This window comes from Lepisosteus oculatus, chromosome 6, assembly GCF_040954835.1.
Source record: "Lepisosteus oculatus isolate fLepOcu1 chromosome 6, fLepOcu1.hap2, whole genome shotgun sequence".
Taxonomy (NCBI): Eukaryota; Metazoa; Chordata; class Actinopteri; order Semionotiformes; family Lepisosteidae; genus Lepisosteus; species Lepisosteus oculatus.
In genome coordinates this window covers 20658444-20684087 of record NC_090701.1, presented here as the reverse complement: position 1 = coordinate 20684087, position 25644 = coordinate 20658444, and the positions used below count along the sequence as shown (strand labels likewise).

Sequence of the window (25644 nt, the reverse complement as noted above, 5' to 3'; positions counted from 1 at the left end):
TTATTTTAACAGATATAGTGCAATTTTATTTACAGTATTATCTAATACCAATCATACGTTATTATTTATATTATCTCTACCTTGCATTAATACAAGTGCAAGCAAAACAAATCAGCTGAACAGTCCGCCAGCTTTTACAAGGGCCAGTGTGATTTTCTTCAACTTTTATACTATTGTTCACATTTATACAGTAATTACCTCATTTTAAAATAATACGCAAAAATAAAATCTGCCAGTGCTTACACTTTGTGATAGCTAGTTACCTTCACCGGGGAATAAAAATTAAGCATTTACTCGATTCCTTAATTAGCCTCTCTATCTGCAAAAATGTGTTTATTTTATTAACTGTAAATAGCATAAAAAGTAGATTTATACATTCGCTATCCTCAGTGAAAATACATGTTTAGCTATCAATGAGGATACATTTCAAGTTACAATCGCATATCGCTAATTGAAACTCATTTTCTCGAACCAACTGGAATAACATATTTAATTTTCTAATACTCCAATTTCTCATGAATACAGCTCAGCTCTTCGTTTGCGGATGATGAAGTAGTGACAAGCTGTTCAGTTAGATCGTCTGTCGGTATTCAAAAAAGCGACACAGCAAGGAAACCCCCCGATTCGTTTCAGCATTTATTTTATTTGAGGTTAAGCTCGTATAGTTTCACACAGCGTTTACCTATGCATAATTAGCATTCACCGGACAGCAATCTTTTAAATTAAGTACGTTTTAGAAACAAGCAATTCCAATATATTCGCAATTCCAATATATCCTAAACGCGCATAGTCCCTGAAGTTTGGAAACGCACATTCTCTTTGAAGCAGAAGAAACATGTTCATGTAGCTACCCAATAGCGACCTCTGTCTTCGGGTGTGGGATATTGTCTACCAGCCAATAACACCGATTTATAAATAATAATAATAATAATAATAATCATCATCATCATCATCATCATCATCATCATCATCATCATCATGTAAGAACACGCTATCAAACAACGACCAAGAAATCGAGATCAACACAATTCAAAGAATCATAAATGTTTATCAATTGCAGTTATTTTATGACAAATATTTGCATTGAAATAAAAAACGCACCTAAGAAACATGAGAACAATGCCTGAAAATCTACGTAGTTTATTCTATGACTCTTATTTAATAACGACATTTTTTTTTATTTTGGATTTGTGGTGAAATCAATTCAAGGCAGCGATATTGTTGTTCTGCTATTTTTTCTACAGCCTCGGACATCTCAGGAGAGGAATGTAGCAATACTGACCTCTGCAACTGTTATAAGATAGTAAATGCATAATATTTTCTTAAAATTATCTGCAAAACGTATACCGGTTCAATAGATACATGTCTATATTTATGCTTTTATTTACTTGAATACTATCGAAGAGGTCTATCGCCAGATGATTTGACATATTCGAGTAGCGAGCAAGGAGCCCGAGTCAAGTTCTTATGGCTCATTAACCACTGTTCTCTTCATAGTTTCAAGCCTGCCCAGGTTATTATTCTTAGTACTATTATTATTGACCAATATAAACAAAATAGTAAACGTATATTTTAATTGTGATTTGCGTTGACAATTTATTTTAAAAACGTAAGGGTGGTCTACGTATTAATCAATTTTCCCATGTTAAAAAAATAACTAATTGAAATCAGAAATTGTGACTTGTTATTTGATTTTGCTCGTGAATAAAACGAATAAGTTTCTTTCTCCATAGTTGCTTACACTGGTGATGCCAGCGAACCACTCAGAAGACATCGCGCTGAAACATGTTTAAATGTCAGGATGTAAAAGCGAGACGGCACGGTGCGCGCTCTGAGAAAACTACACATCCCAGAGAGCTTCGCAACCTGCTTCCTGTTTTTGTCATGTGATACAGAGCTGCATCATGGCGGAAGCAGAAGAGCAGGTAGGTATCTGGTGCTGAGTACTGTAAAACAGCAAATATATAAATGCAGTGTACAGCTGTCAGCTTTTGGAAAGTAGATTGGGCTATTAAGTGTGCTTTTACAAGATGAGTATTTAAGGTGAAAGAAAAACAAGTCAGACATATAAAAGAGGGTAGACTTTCGAAGGAAGCAAGGATGTCTATTCTGATTTTCTATTTGAAATGCACTGAGGTTTTCGAAGAAACTAGGACCAATCTAATAATTTTATAACACATTAGTTTATTCCCGATTTACTTAAGCCAGTGACTAAGCTTTTTTCACGAATGAGACAATGTAATGCATGTTGTACAATCATTTCTTTCCTAGCTCACATTTACTGTCAGTCACTGAACATTAATTAACGTAAATTACGAGATGGCGTAGCTGAACGAAGAATTAGCGCGCTACAGTTCTTGACAGTTCAAGATCTGTAATCGTGCAGTGGCCTGTCTTTTTATGTAAGACCTATCTGTTGTCATACTGCTGTAGGGGGACCGGAAATGTCCTAGATAAATCAGCCACTGGGTGTTTACAAATTTCTGGCTTTCCTACTTGTGTTACAGGACTAATATAGTTATACAACCTCAGACAAACAGCATAATACTGTATATTTCACATTTCACTGGAGAATGGCTCATTAGACCTGTGCTCTACCTTGTAATGATGAATTCAGGTGAAATATAGAAGCTAGAATTCTTTGCAGAACTGATTTAGATAAGGGCTGCTTGAGGATGTAATGATAATCGGAAATCGAAACCTGCACAAACTAGTGTTTGTCATCATCAGTCGTACTTAATTGTTTGGATGGAATAATAAGATAGCATGGACATGCCTAATGTTAACCATAATCAGCGAATTGTCAGCAATACAAATCACAGGGATGAAGAAAAAACTCAGTGAGGTGAAAGGAAAAGGCAAATTAATGTGAACTACCCAATTAACTCATGTTCTCACAGGAAGTCAGTTTTTCCATGCCCAGTTCTGCACATGCATGTAGTTCCTGAGGTTTGTTAATTAGCTTCCAGATTTGTTACAGTTGTTCATGTGAGTTTTTGCTCCTGGTGCTCCGGTTTCCTCCTACAGTCCAAAGACATACCGGCAGGAAAATTTGCCCTGATGTGTGCCCTGCTATGGACTGGCGTCCCAGCCAGGGTGTATCCTGCCTTGTGTCCTTTGCTTGCCAGGATATCACCCTGTATTAGAAAATGGATGGATGTATGAAATCTTTATTTTTTTATTATTTCACCATTACATTTAACACATTTAAGGTAAAATCAAGATACAGGGATTAGCAGGAAGCATCCTTCTAGTTATTTTATTTTTCATATTGCATTTTATTAAATATATTATGAAACATAAGACCTAAGTGAAACACAAATCAGGGAACACAAGTGGAAGTGTATGTTAAACCAAGAACAGGAGGCATTTCTTTATACAAAGCTTTGTGAGAGAATGGAACAAGCTGGCCAGCCACTTTCTACTTGAAGCCAGTACCATGGCTTCTTTAGAGACACAGCTGGATGGGACTTAGGGATAAATTAACTACTAACTACTAAATGATGTGGGCAGGCCAAATGTCTTCCTCTCATTTTTAAACTTCCCAATTTCCTGATTTAAACAGAAATATAAAGGGTAAATTTTGACACTGTGTCTCTAAAAGAGAGGAGTAACATGTCTTAATTTTTAAATATTCCTTGCTTCTAGATTCATACAGTATATAAGCTAAAAAATAAAACATTTTTGAAGCATTAGTTACAGTAATGTAACAGTTATTAGTAACAGTATGTCTGAACTTTTATTTATGGACTATGATGAAAATCATACAAGACTGCAGTCAGAATGTTTTCAGTTCCTTTTTGTTTTTCACTTCTAGCACCACTAAATAAAAGCCCAAAATAGAGTTTTGGTATTTCTTTAGTTAATGTTTTGAAGGGATATCTTAAATCTCTAAGTTATCTTCAACAGAGCTAGATAATTCATAAATAAATAAGTTATAAATTGTTTTGTTTTTATGACATCCCATTTAAAATTTGTGACCAGCAATGCCAGTCTTGTCAGATTTGAGAGCCAAAGCAAGGTTGGGCTTGATCTCGGTCAGTACAGCAATGGGTGACCTTACTTGCTGCTGTACTTATGGACCAGTAGGTGGCGCTCTTCCATCTGCACCAGAATTTCCACACCAGTGTCCCATTGGGACCCTGTGCTACTGGAGGTGCTGTCCTTTGGATGGGATGTGAAACGGAGATCCTGACTGCCTGGTCATTGGTGATCCCAAAGCACAGTCTGTATGAGTAGGAGTGTTAGCCCATGTCCTACCTACATTCCACTCTGTACTTGCTTCAGTCTGGCCTGCCTATAGTTCCTCCTTAGTTCAGTTGCTGAAGCAATTGCTCACTTCTCCATCTAATTTTTTGGGTATTTGGGCTACTGATGCATTTGTCACCCAGGTTTGTGCAGCACTGAGATGTTGGATGTAGTGAGTCTCCTCCTGTTTGTGAAGAGGTTTGAGATCTTCTGAGTTGAAAAGCTCTATATAATTGCAAGGAATTATTCTTAGTATTAACTCAATATAAATGTATCGAATATTCTGCGATCAAATATTGAATGTTTGTGTAGCATATTTTTCAAAGCCTGAAATGCCAAAGACATTTTTATAAAGTATATACTGTATGTTAGTATTGGGTAGTATTTAATTTTTAGTTTGTAATAATAATAATAATAATAATAATAATAATAATAATAATTAATTGCTTACATTTATATAGTGCTTTTCTGGACACACCACTCAAAGCGCTTTACAGGTAATGGGAACTCCCCTCCACCACCACCAATGTGCAGCATCCACCTGGATGATATTATTACATTAATGTTAATTAATATAATAATATTATTATTATCATTATACAGTAATACTACATTTAGAAACTGAATTGTAAGTGGAAATGAACATTTCTGTGCAGGTCACTGTGGGATAGGATGAAACGGGGCCCCTCTCAGCTTTATTACACTTGAATGCCCCTGTTCTTTAAAAAGGGAAACTGGTTCTTATTTACTGTTTTTCTTTCAGGGAAGAAAATCATGTGAAGACTCCACAGATGACTCAGAGGTAGGCCTACTCACGTTTCCTGAACTGCTTCTGACAACCTGAGAAACAGTCAGTCTTGAAAGGTTGTGTGAATATCAGGCTCTTTAAAGGAGGAGTGAAATATTTTATTCAAACTTCATATGGACTATCTTCTTTAAAGAGAAGAATTCATTGTCAGTCTGGCTGGTCGGTCTGCTTTATATGGACTTAGATGATCTGTGCTATTGGACTTGACATCACCCTGAAGTAAGAATGCAAACCAGCATGATAATGTGCTGTGACATTTGATTCCAGCAGTGTTATGAAGCTTTTGGAGCAGTTCAACTGCAAAATGTCTTCTGAAATGTGGAAAGACAAGATCTGATCTAACAGCAGTTTAAAAGACATCAAACTGTGTCTACAGCATCAATCTCTTGCTCTGATCCTGCAGTGTATGTGTGAAAACATTACAGAGGAATGTGTGACTGCTAATGAAGAAAAAAATAACACAATTGAGTTACTTTTCAGTTTCTAAAAAAGCAGAGACCATATCTTATGTGATACGAAATCACATGTTCTTATCTGTTTTTAACAATCTGGAGCTCAGTATTGGATAATTTAAAAATATGCAAATATATGTGCAACTCACCCTTGAAGCACTGTCCAAATTACATCACTGTCATTGGTCTCCAGCTAGGATTAGGTATTTGTTCAAGATACAAAGCTCCTTCCTTATTGAACAACAGGGTGATAATAATGTTATTAATATGTATAGGTTTTAATACTATACATATGTGAGTTATCTACAGACTTATATTTATACTGAATGATGTTTTTTAGAGGAACAGTGAACCCTCCCCCCCAAAAAATAAATCTTTATTACACACTGACTTTTGCATGTGCAGCTCTGCCATTCGGCAAGTTACAACAGATTAATGTTCCAGTGCAGTAACATATTTTCAATTAAGAAAAATTGAAACATCAAAGCAGCAACTGCATAAGCTGTATATAGCCAGAAGCCATATCACCCTGCAACTCACAACTGGCAACCCACTGAAGCTAAGCAGTTGTGAGCCTGGTCAGTACCTGGATGGGAGACCTCCTGGGAAAAACTAAGATTGCTGCTGGAAGAGGTGTTAGTGAGGCCAGCAGGGTGCGCTCACCCTGCAGTCCATGTGGGTCCTAATGCCCCAGTATAGTGACGGGGACACTATACTGTCAATTGGCGCCGTCCTTCGGATGAGACATAAAACCGAGGTCCTGACTCTCTGTGGTCATTAAAAATCCCAGGGCGTTTCCCGAAAAGAGTAGGAGTGTAACCCCGGTGTCCTGGCCAAATTTCCCATTGGCCCTTACCAATCATGGCCTCCTAATAATCCCCCTCTATGAACTGGCTACATTACTCTGCTCTCCTCCCCACTAATAGCTGATGTGTGGTGAGCGTTCTGGCGCACTATGGCTGCCATTGGTGGATGCTGCACATTGGTGGTGGTGGAAGGGATCCCTATTACCTGTAAAGTGCTTTGAGTGGAGTATCGAGAAAAGCGCTATATAAGTGTAAGCAACCTACTGTACTAAGTTCAATTTTTTGTTATAATTTCAAATCGAGAAATTCTGTTTCCATCGAAAGATCCTTAAAATAAACTTTCAGTGCTAAAATCCACCCCTAGGTTGATTGGTAATTGTAAAATATCCTTGTTTGCTAGTAACTTGTGTAAATGTGCCTTGTGATGGACTTTCCCCCACTGTTTTGGGGCTGATTCCAAGTTCTCCCTACCCTTATCAGGAATAAGCCATTTTCCAGTGATGAATGGATGATTTTTTTTGTAATGGTTTACTAAGTTCTAGTAAACCATAACAACAACAAAAAATCATCCACCCACCCATCTGTTTTCTAATCACTTCTTCCAAGCAGGTGAGCTGGAGCCTATCCCAGCAAGCAATGGACACATTGCCAGTCCATTGCAGGGCACACACAGACACACTCGCCCCTTAGGACTTGATTAGAAACAAAATAACCTACCAGTATATCTCTGGACTGTGAGAGGAACCTGGCAAAAACCTATGCAAAAATGGGGAGAACATACAAAGTCCACACAGATAGCACCCCAGGTCTCGAATTGAACCCAGGGCCCCAGCACTGCAAGGCAGCAGACTTAACCATTGCACCATCATGCCACCTATAAAATCATCCATTCATCCATAATAAGTTTGAGTAATTTTTCACTTATTTTTTATATTCATAATTTGGAGTTGCCAGTCATTTTTTACTACATACCCACACAGTTTGGAGTTGCTTATGGCTATACCTGTCGTCCTGTATGCCTGTAGGTAAAACGAGGACCTGCAGACATGGCACCACCACCTGTCTGCGATGTTTGTCTTTTGTTTCATGCACGTTCAGCAGCATCACACAGGAGAGGGGCTCTGCTTGGGGAATAAAAGTCACAGTAGAGTAAGAACATGACTTGGGTGTGAACCAGCTAGACCAGGGTATAGGGCTCAGTTTGTACTCTGTAGGTTGAGCTACTAAGAAGTCAGCACTATGCGTCTTCTACAAGTTTACTTGAGGAGTGTAATTGCCGAAATCACAAAAAAAGCAGTGTGCATTTGATCTTTCCTGCTGAATGCAGTCTTCCAAGCTAACTATAATTACATGCTGAGGGCCCTCCCAAAACATCAGATATTTGAAGGAGAAGGAGGCTTCCTATTAGGAGCCGAGACTTCAGCTGGTTATCAGTGACTTAATTAGGAGAGTGCTTCAAAGAAATCTAAAGCTCTTAGGTTATCATGTGACTTTGCAAAAGTTATATGTCTTAGAATGGAATTGGCCTCAAGTTTGTTGATGTAGCTGCACCTAGGCTATTATTCCTAACCACATTATAATCTGAGTTGTATGATATCCCATGGGGATACCTGATCCATCAACCTGTTTTATCAATGCTAAACTTTCTCTACATGTTACTCCTGCAGCAAGTGACATTTGTGTTATCTGGCGCTACCTTTTAGCAACAATTTGTCACTTTTAAGTCACTGCTTCTGTTCCAGTAATTTGTTTTGGCACATACTGTAAATATGACATTGTCCACTGTTACCAGTGAATTATTGTGAAAGACAGTCTGTTGCTGTTGAGCCATGTCCTCAGTGTGTAGTTCTCTGGACACAACCTTTGAAAAAAAAACACACTATAGCATTTATTCTAATACATAAGGAGCAGTGGTATTTTTTCCAAAAGCATTATTTCTCAAAACACAGAGCTTCCATATTCTCTCATATATAATTCAATAGCATGGAGAATAACCAAGCAAAAATTCTCAGTTATCCAATCTGAGTTAATTTATCTCTAATTTAAACATTTTTATAGACGATATATTACTTCAAAAACAACTGTACTTGCTGCAGAATTATTGGTCAGTAAGCCTACTGTTTTCTCAAACCTTGATGTTTCTTGGGAAAATTATATACCATTTAAATTAAAAAGATAATTGAGCCTAACAGGTTTTAATATGTGATTTTATAAACAGTATATAATGAGTTGCAAGGTTGGCAGTAAAGCATCTAGCCATTTGATTTAAAGAAGATGAATAAGATTGTGTGAGGCTTGTTCAGGAAGTTCGACTGAAATTAATTTCAATCTTTCTTACTTTCTCTGGGAAGGTGCAGATGGAAAAAACAGATTTTTATAGTTGTACCATTAAAGGTGTTACTTGGGAAAGTGAGTGACTTAATCTCAATCAATGCATTGATGCTTTTTTTTTTCTTTTTTTTTGGTTCATGTTCTGACTCGGTTGTGATGTGAGGAGCTGGTGTAGTTCGGCTCAAATTACCTGGAAAAACTTATGGGATGGGTAAAATATGGAAAGTCAGACTTGTGTTATGTTACTAAATACTATTGCTACATTTCACTAGGAGGTCTGGGTGGCTTAGTTAGTGTGAAAATAGTGACTATAGTGCCAGAACCTGGGATTTGATTCCTGTGTGATCTCAATAGGCCAAGGAGCTGGGCACCCTACCTTCGTGAATGCTCAAGAGATAAGTAGCTCTGATGCAGTGAGTAGTGATTATGGGATTGATAGATAGATACTTTATTGATCCAGTGAGGGAAATTGCAGTGCAACAGCAGCTTAGCACAGTGTAACGAAATGATACACTAATACAACAATATAATACATACAGTAGTCAGTGAGAAGTGCAGTAAAAAGTAAAAAATGGATAATACAGAGTTGCTCACAGTGCAAAATATACAAAAACAGACCCGAAAGTACAGTACACAAAAAGTTGTATTTTACATTATAAATATATTGCACTTGATAATTGCAATTGATCATTGCTAGAAGCGTGCAGTGGCTTTAAAGTGTATTTTGTACTGTACTACAGCCTCTTATAAAGACTGATCAAGATGAAACTTTGCTTAGAGCCTTGTATCAAATTCACAGTGTGATGTGATTTGAATACATGGAAAAAAAATATGTTTAAGAGTTGTGAATGTCTCAACACATCCTGAAATTATGGAACTAAATTGCTAAAAATTATAGAACGTCTGAGGTACAGTGAAAAGTGTAAGTATTGGCACAGCGATGTGAAACATTTTGGCGTATTACTAATATGAGTATTATTTTAGAAGGTATAGAATGTCAGGCTTTGTTGCTGTGTATTTCTTTGCATATGTATTTAGCCATGTTAGACAATGTAATTTGTTGTGTTTAATCCCTCCATTTCAAGTGAGCATAAGTATAAAGACACATGGCAGACAGGTTTCACTAATTTCTCAGCTGTCTCCAGTTGCATTGAGTGTATAGCCTTGGTTTTAGCTTTTGGATTTTGCTTTTTGGGACTGCCTCTTGATTTAGAAGGCATAAACCAAAATGAAAACTAGAGGGTTGATGGAACTGAAGAGTCTATGTTGGAAAACCAAGCAACCAATTAGATCCATGTCTTGAAAAGGAAACTACTGGAGTAAGTGCTTGTTGACAAAAAGATCACAAGAAAAGCCATAGAATAAAAGCCAGAGAGATGGCAGACAATCTCCAGAGTGCCGGGTGTGAAAATATCTCAATTCAGAAGATTTGAATAAGGGTTACAAGGACTACAATGCAAATTATCCTAAGCGCACCACGTCATCTGTGAGGCATGATGGGGGGATCATGGCTTGGGCTCCCATCGCTGCCTCTGGGACTGCCTCACTCGTCTTTATTGATGGTGTAACTGATGATGGCAGCATCCGGCTGAATTCTGACGTGGGCAGAAACAACTTGTTCGCCCAAATCTGTTGGGTGGCAGTTTACCCTGCAGCAGGTTGTTGGGCCCAAAACATACTGCACACTTAACCAAGGGGTTCGTCAGGAAGAAGAAGTGGAAACTATTGAACTGGCCAAATGGGTCTCCTGATCTGAATGCAAGTGAGCATATAGTATACTTTGTGAACAGAAAACTAAAGTCAGAAAATATCAGAAACAAGGAACAACTAAAACTGTGGTCGCAGTTGAGGCTTGGCAAAGCATCTCAAAGTAACCGCAGTTCCTAGCTGGTGACAGTCTGGGGATAGGCATCTGATGATATTGATGGATTACAGGCTTGAAACAGTCATTATCTGTAGGGGGTATGTGGCCTAATACTACCATTACACTAGTTCAGTTGACTTTAAGTTATTTATACCAATGCTTATGCTGATCTGTAACTAGGGGATATTGAACACAAAACATTTTGCAAACATGGTTTGACATGCACGCACAAAACTTTCCAGAAATAACTGACATTTTGTGCTTTTACCTCATTTATCTTTTAATGTGAAATACAAATGTCAGTAGTATGTAGCAAAAACGGTTATTTTCACTTCACTGTCCCAGTACTAATGCTTTAGCAGTATCCCAGTTAACCTATGATAATTACATTTAACATATTCTGTATGTAGAATGTAGGGGCTCTTTATGTACAGTAAAAAAAATAAAACAGTTTGAGAATACCTTTGTTAAGAGGATTAATGACAAAACATAATACCACTGAAACGTGATAAAATATTCTTGCAAACAGACCTTGTATAGATATGACATGCATGGCCACAATTTATTTTCCAGAATCTCATCATACTGTGTGTTTTTTGTGACTAAATATCCTTTGGTAACACTTGACAATGAGTGACTGTTCATAAGGGGGAAGTCCTACAGGAAATACAGCTATGTAATGCATCATATGTAATTATATTAAAACTACAGATACTGAAGGGCAGCATGGTGGCACAGTGTTTAGCATTGCTGCCTCACAACACTGGTGTCCTGAGTTTAATTTCTGGGGTGCCGTCTGCGTGGATTTTGAATGCACTCCCCACATTCACATGGGTTTCCCATGGAGCTCTGGCGTCTTCCCACAGTCCAAAGACACACTGGTTGATTAACTGGCTTCTGTAAAAATTGGCCCTGGTGTGAGTGTGTGCGCGTGTTTGGACAGGTGTGCTGTCCAGGGGGTGTCCTGCCTTGGTTAGAGAGTGGAAGGAAGGATACAGATACATACCTCATCCGATGCATCAGCCCAAGAAGCAGATGGATTCCTGCTTGTGCTTGTGAAAAAAGTTTAGCCCCCCAAGACCAATTAACAGCAAAACAGCCGGCAGGTCATGTTGTCAGGGTATTGAAGGTACAGTGGACAGGTCTCCATCACCTAGATTGCATGCACTTGCACTTATAGATCATTACTGTTTGGCTGTCAGACAGCCGTTCTGTACCACACCATGGAATTTCAGTGAATGTGCAGTAACTCAGAAATACTTTTGTGTCCTTGCATTTCAGGGGGCTGGTAGTGTTCACATGAAAGGTTGCTGGTAGTGAAATTATGACTCACAGGCAAAATGTAAAAGGAGTGGTCAAGACTAAAATACTGAAATTCCGTTCAGCAGCTAAGACTTTTATTTTGAATCCAAAATATTCCGCAGGGGAATTAGAAGAAGTAAAACTCTTTTTTAAACACAAGGTGAATGTAATCTGTGCTTTCCTCTACTGTTCTGTGCAACAAGAAAGTTCTGTCCCTGTCCTTGTCTTTCAGTAGAGCTCAGTAGACGAGCACTTTTCACGCATGGCATAAACTGTACGAGTCAGAAAACATGGTACTGTGACATTCAAAACACTTGCTGGTGCTGACAGCACTTATTTCCTTTAACTGCAGCTTAATTGTATTCTTAGTGTAAAAAGAAAGGTTTCTTTATTTACTGTACCTGCAAAAGGATGGACTGCCTTTTCAAATGCCAGTCAATGCAGTTTACACAGGACGAGTGCACTTAATAATAATATTTCAGAACAGCTGTTCTCACAGTGCTTTCAATTTTCTTTTACTTTCAAAATGTACTTTATGTCTCAAACCTTGAAAAAAACTTTAAAGCTTTCACAGGTCCTGAAATCAAACATCATTTTGGAATTTGTGCCATTGAACAAAAAAGTGTGCTTTTTTGTTTTAAGTTAACAGCATAGTAAGGACATGTTTTAGAAACTTCACAGCTCTGAATGTGTTATTTCCTAAATTGCATCCTGTGTTGTTTGTGGCTGTTCTGAGATAGGAACAAGACTGTTCTTGAATAATGTTAGGGAACACCTTTTTAATCATCTCACAGACTTGCTGTATATGCTTATCATTTATTTTATTGAAACAACAGATATTTTAAAGAACAAGCATGTTGGTAATACTTCTTATTTATGTATTTTATTAAACATTTAAACATTTTGCACTGTTGTGTTGTTTGCACTCAACATTTTTTTCTTCTTAATTCACAGTAGCTAACTGAAAGCCATTTTGTTTTTTGTTAACAGTTTGTTTTGAAAAAATCTATATTTTGTAATATATAAAATTGCATTTTAGCTTTATGGATGTGTAGAGAGGAACGTGATGCTAATGACAAGGAAGACTTGACAATCAGTTAGATTTTATTGATAAATGGGATGGATTAGCTGATTAATGTGAAGCAAAGGTTGATAAATAACAAGCTTGTTTTTTGTCATCTAAAGCTGTATTAATAATAATCAAAGTTGTTTATGATAGGTGTAAACTCTCGTGGAAGTTTTGAGTAAGTTGATACTCATATCATACAGTACATAAATTGTTACTCTTGATGGTTTCTAGAATGTCAAGACTTTTGCACAACGGTGCATGTAAGAGACGATATAGTGAGAAATCACCGATATTCCTGTACCTATCCTTGACCAATTTTAGCATTCGTGGTTCCTGTATCCAGCTGGGCTGGGAGTTCACCTATATCTTAAGACTTTTGCGCAGTAGATGATCAGCAAATTTAATTAGCCTACTTTTTCCATCAGACAGAATATATATGAAACTCCTTCCACAAGGAAAGATGAGGTATAAGGGTATAAGACTTGCATACCGTGTATCCTGAGAGAGGAATAATTTTATGTGGTAAAAAGTTTTAATGGATAGTGATAAATAATTCCTAATAATCACCACATTAAATTACTCAAAATGACATTACATACATTTTACAAATGACAAATTCTCATACATTTTCATATGCCCACACAAACATCCCATGCATCTGTATTCAGTAAAAAATAATATAAAGAGATTTTCAAACCTATTTTTCTGTGTTAAAGAATTTATGTATTCATTTTCTTTTTTTCCTGGGTACACAAGCCTCTGTTGTCCTCTGGTGTATTGGTGGAATACTTGAGCAGGTCAGTGTTTAGCAACCAAATCCAAGGTCATGCCAGTTTTGGAGCAGCCTGCTGCAAAAATCAATTGTTCTCTTATGTAACTGCAACAGAACTATAACATCAGTCTGTAGTCAGATGTAAATACAGTATTGCCCATGCCAAGAAGTAATTAATTTCAAATACAATTGCCAGCATTTGGAAATTAAGAATAAGAATTCTGACAGAGTGAATCTTGGTGTATTTTTTCCTAGCCATTCTCACGTACGATGGAGTACACAAGTAGTTTATAGTGCTCTCGTTTTTTATTCTACATATTTTGGGATTATGTCTCAATGGAATAAGAATTGTCCCATTGGGGAAATTGTGTTTTTCAGCACACGCCCAACATAACAACACAATGACAGACAAACATTTTCCAACCAAGAAGTCAATGAAACAGTGTTGCAGTAAGATTAAGTAGAAGATCGAATACATTTTTTGAAAGAGAAAATTAATTAATCCAATTTTATTATAGGATGTGGAGAAGCTCCTTATACCTACCCTCTTCTTTTAGCATTGAGTGCTACTGTAGCAGGGCATGTAGACCACTGCTCATTGTAAAATAAGGGAAGAATTTCCCTGGCATCCCTCATTTGTTAAAGAGAATCCATCCAACTTTAAAGCATTTTGGATCATAGCACTTCTTCAAGTGTCTGTGGTGTTTACCCTTAATGTAAGACACGATTTTTAATGGAAGGGAAAAAAATGGATTTTTCTCCAAGCTTTTATAAATAAGAAGGGTCTAAATGTCACTCTGTTCATATCTAAGTCTTGCTGGAAGTCTAGACTTGTGCACATTTTGCCAGGTTGTCATAGAAACGTAGCTAACTGTCATCTCAACTCAGTCTGTTGATGGTTATATTTGTAGGTTTGCAGGATTATTAAAATTTAACTAAAATTATTGATTTTCATCTTATTCATGCCTGGAGTGTTTACCCTAGGTAGTTCCAACTGTATGAGAGGTAGAGGTGTTATTCACGTATTTGATTTTCTTTAATACATATTTATATCTACTTTAAAGTCATATTCATAATGATAAACAAGAAAAACACATGGTTTCATTTAAAATTTAATGAATAGGAGGCGTATGAGCAGACGTTAAAGCTCATCTAAGAACTATTACTTCTATTGCTGCCAGAAGCAAATGTATGTATTAGTCTCTGCATGCACTAGCTTTGTACTACATGCTGATGCAAGTGTTTTGATACCAACTGCAAATTATGCCATCTAAGCATGACAGGAAAATTGGTTAGTCTAGCCATAATCTTTATGTATCTTTGTATCGTCATGCAGGAAATTCAAGTATGCTGGTGTTTATAAGATCCTGCTGAGTATCAGTGTTACAGAAGGATTAGTGATGAATACATTTAATTGTGACATGGTAAAGCTTATTTTGATCATTTAAAATAAGGTCTGTTTTGTATGATAAGTGCCTCATTACATGTTTCTCAAATAGAAGATTATGGTGTTTGATCCTACTGTTTACTTGGTTCTTCTCTCCAGTTTCACAGCATAACTTCCTGAAACACAAACGTTAAGAAACATTGAAGTTAAACTGTTTGTTTTGTCATCTCAGTTCAACATAAGAGTACTGTACCTTTCAATATACATTTAGTCCATTTCTATGTTGAATATTGTTTTGAAAAGTGAAGTATCAAAGAACGCAAATTTCTTCTGTCTTTTGAAATTTTGTTTCTTCTAGAACCTAGGGTATGTTAACTAACTTTCCTTCCATTTGCCCTAGTTGTGTGTGAAGTGGCTTGTGATTAGAGAGTGTTGGGTATTACCAGTGGATACGACATAACCCAAGATATGGCACCTGCAAAATATTGTTGTGGATAGTGTTTCTCTTTCTAGCATCACTGCTCTTTTTCAGATAGTATGTATTAATCAGTTAATAAACTGTGATATGTCATCTGATAGGAAATCTTAAGTTACACAGTGAATGAACTGTCAAGAAAATGAAGATCCTATAATAAACCCCACAGAAGAAAGAAAAAAACAACCACAGAAAACAATATCTTCTTGCTTTATAAATCAAATTCTGCCAGGCATAGTCAGACGAGGCGTATTTCATATCAGAAATCCATAAACAGTCCTGCCTTCACACATGCCTTCAAGTACATGATTATTTGTTCCTGTGGAATTACTACATGACCGTTTTTTTTTATTCCTCCCCACAGCTCTTGTGTTGTCAGTAGATGGACATAGTGAAACAACTGGGCGATTTGATGCCATTGAAGATGAGACTCTTGTTAAGGAAAACATTTCCTTCAGCTGTGGGCTTCGTCTTCTTAATTGTATAGTCTTAATTATATGTGATGTCATCTTTTAATAGCCTGGAAGGCTAAGCCTGTATCAGTGCAGAAAAATGCATAATTGAAGCATGATTTTTTAAGCAGTCATGCCAGGCTGATATTGGTTTCAAGAACATGGCTGGGTACGATGCCCTAGACACACACTACATTTTGTAGGAAGAGGTGCCTATTGTTTTCAGTGTCAGATGCACTTCCTCTTAACTCCTCCTGGAGAACTCATTGTCATTTCATTTTATTTCATTGTCAATCTTGAAGTAGTCCTTTGGACTGATTTTGGCAAAGTGTTTCTATATGTTGAATACTTTTGTTAAGGCCTGTAGTAATCTTACACGATCAAAAATATAAAGATTGGATTCCAAGTATATTTGGTTGTCTGGCAATGATCTTGGTTTTTTATCTTTGAACCTTTTCTCTCCAGCAAATCTGCCTTTTAGTGTGGTGACCAAGACTGTATGTTATTCTTATGGAGAGTTTAGTCTAACATTGTATAATTTAAACACTCTTACTCCTGAAGCACATTTTTTTGTTTTCAGAACATGTCCTAGTATTTGTTTTGGTTGTTTCTGAATATTGCGTAGCGGTAGCTCAGCTATAAGGAGTCTGTGTTGGTGTCTTGATGGGTATTTATAAGGGCCATGGAGATTGCTTGATTATGTTTCTGAACCTGATGATTTCTTATTGTCCTTTCCACTGCTCTGTGCTTGTCTGCTGAGCTCTTCATCCATCAGGTCACATGGTTCTTCTTTGCTGCAGGCTCAGAAAGCCCTGGCAGACTCCGGCCTGTCAACCTGGTGACACACTGGGTGGCTTTTATAGTCACTTGGGGAATCCTGGTTGCAGTATGCTAATGACACAATCCACTCTCATACCAGACTGGTCTCACCTTCTGTTGTAAAGAAGCAACTGTATTGCTGGGCTGTTTAGTGTTCACTAATATATTTACATTTTGGTTAATGACTTTGTATTGGTTGTGGTCTTCACACCGATGAATCAGCAAGCAGGAAGTAGAGTTTGTGAGCCTTCATCTTCATCTCCCGCTGCTTCAGTTACACTGCAGCCGTGGAATTAAAACATATTTTTACTCTTCAGTACTTTTGCATATTATAAAATAAAACAGTTGAAGCTCTGTTAATTAAAATAAGCTTATATTGTACAAGATTACCTTTATAAGATGTACATCAAATCTATTTGTTTGTCTTTATGGGTGACTTTCTGTCTGTATATACTGTATTTTACCTCTTGCGCCTTGAAAATTATTCTGCACTAATCCCAGACAACATTTTTGGAGTATAAATGTGAGGTTGTAGAGTTAATAGGCAGAGATTTCGATTTTGTCAGTCACCCACACCAGCAGCAGAAAGGGATGAGCTTTAGAATATTGGTGTCCCTTGGGCTCTAATTAAAGCCGTTAGGAACTAAGAAACGGCACAAGACAGTATACTAGTATCAGAAATAGCCCAAATGGTGGCTGAGAAGAGAAGTGAGGTCTGGAATTAAGGGATATGAAATACTGATCCTTTTTATAAGGGGAAAGTTTTTCTTGTAATAGCTTTGTAGACCGTGACAAATATCCAAGCATTAGAAATTTCATGTGTGGAAGATAACAGGAAATAGATATGGGGTCCAGTAGGGGGAGGAGAGCTGTTTTCTGAAGATTTTGATCCTTTCCTCTGCTTAATTTGACTGGTTTCATTTCTGTAATAGCACCACACTCACAGCTGTGGTTTCATATCCAAGCTTCGATTGACCTGAAAAGAGTAAGGCTTGTAATAATAATTCAGTCAGCCAACGAAAACATCTCAAGTGTTACTTTTCTTGGAAATAAAGATCTGGTTCCCTTATTACTAAATGTGATACCTAACATGTGTGGCAAAATTGAAATAAGAATTGAAATGGACTGAAATACTATGGAAAAGATGATGCTTAACTGACAGCAGCCTTCTTACCTTATAGCCTGATCTAGTCAGATCTCAGAAGCTAGGTTAGGCTAGATCTAGTTCTTGCTGGGATGAGAGACCGCTAAGGAATAACAAAGTCTCTGGTCTAGAAGAACGGAGACACCTAAGTCTAAACTGGGATATGAACTCTACTGTACTAATGATGATTCATGAAAAATAAATATCACTTTTGTTTAAAAGTTATATAATTGTAAAATACTAGGGGAACAAACAGGAATAGACAATTTTTGCTTGTGATGTATAGTCGAAAGTGTATTGTAAAAGTAAGGCTGAATAATGGTGGTTTATATGTAAAATGGTTTTTACATTAAAAATTAAAAAAAGGAAAACAAATATCACATCTCCTAAGTATTTTACTTTTAATGATGCCAATTCGTTTCCACCCACTTGGGTCAACTAAGCAAGTTGATAGTGTTAAACCTCTTTATTTTGAGGTAGCAGAAATATTGGGACAACTGGTTGACTAATGCCTCTATCTGGTCAGCTCTTTGTTGTTGAGTAATTAACCTCATGAAATCACTGTGAACATCCTTTCAACCTGTCTCACTTTGACTTCAGTGTGTGGAGTCTGGTATCAAAACTCAAACTGAAAACCCAGAACTTTGATCTTTGCTCATGAAAAAGAGGCCATTCTAAAGCTGAATGAAAATCCACAATTTGGAATTTACTGAAGAAGGAAGAATCGGCCATGGGTCTCAAATCAGTTCACACAAGACTGAGAAAGCTTGATGCAAACTCCTCATCAGCACCAGGAACATAAAAGCCAGATTAGAATTTGCTTTGAAGTATATAGGTGAACCAGAGGTTTTGTGGATAGATGAGACCAAGATAAACCTTTAACAAAGGTTACCACAGCAGTGAACAAAATATAGAAAATATAGAAAAACAAACGTACTACAAGGTACACAACCTGTCATAATGTAGTGATACCAGCAATATCATGATCTGAGTATACATGGCCACCACTGAAACAGCTTCATGCATCTTTATTGGCAATGTAACCAATGATGGCAGCAACGGAATTAACTCTAAAGTTTAGTGAAGCATTTTATCTGCTTGCATAGAAGAAAATGCTTTCATGCTTACTGTACTGTATGGCGCATCACCATTCATGTGTCCCAATACGTGTGGGCATGTGAAATCATTGGGTTGTACGCAAAATTTGGTTTTGTTCCAGTATGATTACACGGGAGCATGGAAATTGCAAAAAAATAAAATGTGTGAGATGTGCTTCTCATTCTAATGGCCACAAATACAAATTGCTGGACTGTAAAACAAAAATGAGTTTTAAAGGAACAGCTAACAGTGTATTCCATGCTGAAAGAGAAAGAAATGAAAGTGTTTCTACTGTGAAGCCTTCCTTCAGGTGACACAGATACCTAATCGAATGTCTTGAAAAATTACGTTTTGACTGCTGTGATTTTTCCTTTGGAGAGCACTATAATGCTATTTTTTTACCAGTAGGTGGCGCTCTTTCATCTGGGCAAGACGTCGGTGTACCAGCATGCTGCCTGGGGACCCTGCGTGGAGGTGTTCTTCTGGTGGTCCTGACTTCTTAGTCATTACAGACCCAATGGCATTGTTGGCACAAAATTCTTTTTCAGGCTAATAATTATTTAGTCACTCACGGCCTAACCTGATGTGACCCCTTGTGGGGAAAATGGGAGAGTGCAATCGAGAAATTTCTGTTTTCTCGACACCGCAGCCTGATTTCTGTTGAGAAATGCCAATGCAAGCCCGTTTGAGTTTCTGTAGAAAAGAGCAATTGTGCACTGGAGGATCTGATAAAGCTCAGGAAAAGGACAAGCACTGCACCAGCAGCGATAAGAATGTAACAGAAGATGCAGTCGGATATTATACAGATGAGGTTATAATGATGCGAAAGTGGATCATGTTAACACAGCTTCTTTAAACTCAAGAGAAAGCTCTTAGCTGTTGGATGAATTCAAGTGCTTTTATTCTGTATGTATAATGAGTTCTTTGCTGCTGATGAAAAAAGCCATCCACTTCACCCATTGACAGTTTAAGTGATACCAGCAGTCCCACATTAGTCAGTAGCTTTTATGGAATTGCCATATTTGCCCTGTTCATTATTTGATTATTTTATTAAGTTTTATATCAGTCTAATATGAATATATGTCAACATTTTTTTAAAAACAGAACCTATACTGTATCTTCTTTAAGCCAAGCAAAGTAGTCATACAGTCATTCGTTTCGCACATTAGGAAACTGAACAGCCTTACATGTGTAAATCAGTCTAAAACATAAATGTTTAAATGACAGATTCCTCATTTTTAAAGTTATTTACCACAATTTTTAATCATCAGTAATATATTGATCACACCATCGAGGAAGCCATTTTATTTTCTGATTTAAAACATCATATTTCGCTTTACATTTGAAGGGTCTATCACCCACAATAAGGATTAGAACCGAACAATATAAAAAGCCCAGTTTCTCACTGAAGTCATAGTTGTGCTATAATAGTCTTGACACAAATTACTCTGTTTCAAACAGCTTTCATCTTTGCCCACAATTTTAATATATACTGACATGAAATAATAATGCAGAATACAGAAGGTCCCATATTAACACTGTCTGTACTCTCCCTGTACAATGCCTGTATATCTCTAGGCTTGATGTTGGCTTAGACATTAGGGTGCTTTATCCTAAATTAGTTATGTTACTTATGAATGTTTAAACCAAGAGTATATGTAACTGACACATAAGTGTAGGAAGTAGAATTTGTTATACTTACTCAGAAGCTTTTGATTCACTTTTGTTTGATAAATGTATCTGTAATGTCTCACTTGCAGTTTGTCTTGCCATTTGTGGAGATGTAACTGGAGTGCATGCTTTTGAATTTAAATGTTACTTTTTAGCTCTTATGAGCTTTACAACATTATTCAGGTTATCTGAAAAAATAACAACATGCAGAACATTACACAGTGCATTATGTAAAGTAATGATAAATCTATCACTACAAACTGTCTACTGCACAGAATGAATAATACCATAGTGTAGAAAGAGTTGAGAGATGAGTTTAAACTTTCAAAGTTCTACACATCCACTTTGTGGAACTTTGCCATGTAATTACTAAGTTAATACCATGAATTTAAACACATGTACAACCAAGACTGAAATATAGCCCGTTTGTGGCTATAACCCTGCTTGAACAAGCTGTCCATTTATGAAAAATGCCTTTACCATAACATATGTCATTGGCATTTCAGTTATTTGCAAATACATGTTAGTGTTGAAACAGGGTTTTTTGGGAGTCTAAAATGAAGATTGATGCTATGGTTGTTAGCCTTGGGTCATATTCACTAACAGGTGTATTCTCTTACTCCAAGTTCATATTGGAATGCAAAGTGCAAGAGTACTGGCTGTTTGTGGTACATAATATTCATTTTAATGTTGTCTCAGCTGGTACCTAGATTTGTCTTCTCTGATTAGAAATAAAAGATTTAGAGCATTAGTGGATGTAAATCACAATGGCGGTATTTCTTTTCCTCTTTCATGTGTATTCTTTTCTTTATTAGTAATTTTGGAAAGTTATTATGAAAGACATGCATTGTAGTAATCCTTTGGAAAAAAACAGATTTATCCCTGGATTTCTCATCAACTGTTACCGTACAGCCTTTGTGCATTTCCCTGTTCTCTTTCTGCTCTCTCTGTCTCCCTAAGATCTCGTTATTTTTTTCAGATTTAGGGGTGTGAATCTCACACACGTTTTTCTTTTTCTCTTGCAGGAGGAGGAAAGTGAAGAGGAGCCAAAGCTGAAATATGAGCGCTTGGCCAATGGGGTGACTGAGATCCTACAGAAGGATGCAGCCAGCTGTATGACAGTTCATGACAAGGTGTGTTGGATCCCTGGTTCGCTTCCTCTCTGATCTGATCAAATAAAGTCCAGAAAGACTTTTTTACTAAATCGGTACTAAGAGCTGAGTGCATGCTTAAAAGGTTTCAAAATTATTTCCCATATTTCATTTATTATGCTATGAAATATCCTTATGGTTAAATATGTGAAAACCTGGCTTCTGGGAAAAAATTCACACTAGGGGTGAATGAGTGTGTTTGTGTTTGTGTGTGTCTCACAATGGACTGGTGTCCCATCCAAGGGGTATCCTGCCCATTGCTTGCCAGGATAGGCTCCTGCTCCGCTATGACCCTGATCTGGAAGAAGTGGTTAGAATATGAATGGATGGGTGTGAAAACCCCTGAAAATCCAGATAAACACTATGCTTATCCATTATATTAAAACCTGGTGTTTAAAGTTAGTTTTGATTGGAGAACAGGAAATCTAAATGAGCTAACCAGTTTGTTTTGGAGGTCTGTCCAGAAGAGCTGTATGGAAAGAAGCACCATAATCCCGTATCTTTTGTTTTGATGTTTTGGTGATCTGCATTTCTCCAGTCAAAATATATATTTTTTCCATTGGATTTCATTGTAATCTTTTTTTGTTCTTCATTTTAAAGCATCATATTTTCACCAGGGCCTGTCTGCACTGGATGACTAATCGTCTTGGCACCTGGTGCATTCAAGCAGGCCTGTGCGGTGGAATAGTCATACCTAGTTATGTCTCCTCACCTGATGTTTTATTAACCAGTATTGATTTTTTTACCCGGGGGATTTTTTTTTCCGTCCTGAAAAAAGGCAACCTTGCAGGAGTGAAAGACATTGCAGGGCTGAATTTGTAATGAGTCACTTCTTTCCTCTTTTTTTTTGTGTCTGTGCGCGTCCCTCACACCACCTCCAACCACGACTGCCAATTCTAAACACCCAGTTCCTGCGTAATGCTGCTTCCATATTATAAGTGCTCCAACTGGAATTTCATTTTAGCAATTCCATTTTGATAAATCCTTTTAAACCTGATCTTGGAAGGTTGCTTATTTATTTATTTTATTTCGAAGATTGTGGGGCCCTGTCTGACATGCTCAGTTGTGCCTGTAAATATAAGCATTTCATTATAGACTGCACTGAAGCATGTTCTCTGGTATAACACAGATCGGAGGGGTTTAGAGGTGCAGTTTGACTAATGCCAAAAGCCTCACCCTGCCGCTTTTTAATTTATATATGGAACACCCCCACGTATTTATACTTAAATTGAATTGTGTTACATTTCAGGCTGGAATATGGTGGTTTACCCAAGGCTAATGCAGCTGCCAGCATAAACATGTCCACAAATCTCTATTTCTGGCTGCATAGATCTTGGGGTTCTTGTTGTTTTTCTAAAGCTGACCGGAACTATCAGATTTCCTTTGTAATCCTTCATTTTTCTGTTTCTGTTGCTGTTTTTCAAGACAATTGTATATATCTCTTGCTGAGCAATGTACGTCTTTGATTCACCTATACTGAGCAGTTATAATCTTAATTTCATGCGGTGTAGCTTGAGAAGTAGTATATTTAAGATCAATATCCACAAATCCTACCACTGTATGTTATGTTAGAATTCATACTAGAAATAATGCCAATTAGCTGATTAAAACACCTGATGAATTTTGTCTCCTTTTGGAAATTTAAATAAGAATTGTGCTAACAGGTGCACTGTATGGTGAGAGCACCTGTATGGTGAGACTTCTGTCTTGACAGTTAAACTTAAGTCTAAGATGGAAATTGTTTTCTTCACCATCTGTATCTAAGGAGTCTTTTCCGTCACAGGACCAGGGATTCCAGCAAATGTGATACGCAGAGGCACGACTTATTTTCAGAAACGAGTAGCAGCTTGACTCAGCAGGTGGCATTTAGTGAGCGAGGAGAGAGCATAAAGCTTTTTCTGTTAGGGAAATTACATGTTAAGCTCATACAAGCACTGTATATAACATATATAGTACTACAAGCTACTCCAAATAAGCCAAGGAAGGAGCAAAGACATTTGACATCATCCTTCTAGTACTGGCTATACCTTGGGCTTAGACTTCAGCTTCTTCAATTTTTACGTTATACCTATCCTTATGGAAGCAAGGTATAAACGTATCTATTGTGTATTGTTTATGCATAAGTTAGCTGATCAACTGGAGTGCTGATGTTGGTAGTACACAGGGACACTCATTATAAATTATGGTCTTGTCATGATGGAGAATTATTTTGTTATGGTTTCACTAGATTTGGCTTCCATCTTTGTTTCTGTCTCCTATTATTAATATACAGTACAGTATATGGACATTTTTATCATTGGATCTCTATATCTGACTTGATATCAGAACTTGTCAAGTTCTCTGTCCCGAATAAGAAAATTAGCAATGCTGAGGCTGAAAAGTAAGCCATTTCCATTTTTTTATTCATATCTTTTTTTCAATCACCAGCTTTTAAGAAAACTACACATTTAACAGGCAGAATTCACTCGGCAGTTACTGTACATCTGAGCAAGATATTGATCAGTTGGCAGTCTTATTATTTTTTCCCGGAAAAGAAAAAGTACAACGTGAGATGCAGTATGGAATGTAAAATGATGGAGTACAAATTTATAGCAGTCACGACAGTAGCACCAGCTGTAGGGAAATTGGAAAACCTTTTGGGCATGTGTTGAGCTGTCTTGAATTGCATTTATTATGTTTAAGTATTCTGAATAGTATAAAACACCATTTCACAGTGCTGTGTTTTTAATAAATAGGGTTTCCCCATCAATTTCACAGTTTTTGCTCCAGAGGCTGTTTTGCCCTGCATCTCACAGACTGCATTTTTAATTCCCTGCTACAGTCCATCAGCCAATGTGTACAGTCTGCAGACACACCATTTGTTGTCAGCAGGAAAATGCTCCCCATGCCTCATTTTGACATCTGACTTCACACTGCTGCTGCATTGTAACTTAAAAGCATTTTCACAAGATTGCCCCTAAATCTGAAAATGTAAAACAAAACCTTCATCCAGTCCTCCAGTATCACATATGGGAAAATGCAAACATTAAGTTTTAACACTAAAAATGAAACAAGGTTATTTGCTATTTTTAATCTTAAATGTTTTTTAGGTTAGACTGTTTTTAATGATTATTACTGTACTAGAATACAGTATGAACATCCTATCAGAATACAAGAAATGGAAAACCTCAGATCCCAGTCTCGATTCCTCCGACTCCAATCTAAGATGGCAGCCAGCCCCATTCTATTATATCACCAAATGTTAACGAAAGAGAATCAAACTAAAAAGACCTCAGAGGCTTTGTAATTTTTATTGCAGACTTCCAGAAGTGAACTGTCGAGTTTCTAGTCCCATGTCTGTAGGCTGTGGAAAGCTCAAGAAGAAACACATTTAAAAGGAAAGGACCATTACCACCAGGGAAGATTATCAGCACACAACGGTCGTCTTTCTGGCTGTTGTTTCTGCAAACCAAACTGTTTTTGTGACCTATTTGCACTGAATAGTCTTCAATACAAGTAATGGTGGACAACAGCTGATTTCTCTCAAGTACTATAGATGGAAAAGAAGTAGAAAATTGTTTTTTCCAAACCAAATGAATCTTTGGACTTTGCCAAACTGAAAGAAAAAGTTACCACTATTCCCTGAATTGAGGAGAACCAGTTTAGTCAGCAATAAAAATTGCAGAGTTAAGTACATCCTATTAGTAAATTGTTTATAGAGGCATTCTTTGAACTATTTCAGATATGACACCATTAAATATTTGTATCCTCTAGGGAGAGGTACCTTCACCAAATAGACGTAATAGTTTATGAGAT

The 25644-nt window shown here is 37.1% G+C and overlaps 1 protein-coding gene across 2 annotated transcripts in view; it reads left to right on the top strand.

The window, feature by feature from the left end:
• The first annotated feature begins 1860 nt into the window (after nt 1-1860).
• Nucleotides 1861-25644, top strand: part of vps41 (VPS41 subunit of HOPS complex) — an 83993-nt gene continuing 60209 nt past the window's right edge. For both annotated transcript variants that reach the window (XM_015354485.2, XM_015354484.2), the window contains exons 1-3: nt 1861-1925; nt 5012-5050; nt 21724-21831. In XM_015354485.2, coding sequence (XP_015209971.1) covers nt 1905-1925; nt 5012-5050; nt 21724-21831 — 168 coding nt within the window. In that variant the 5' untranslated portion in view covers nt 1861-1904. The remainder of the gene's footprint in view (nt 1926-5011; nt 5051-21723; nt 21832-25644) is intronic.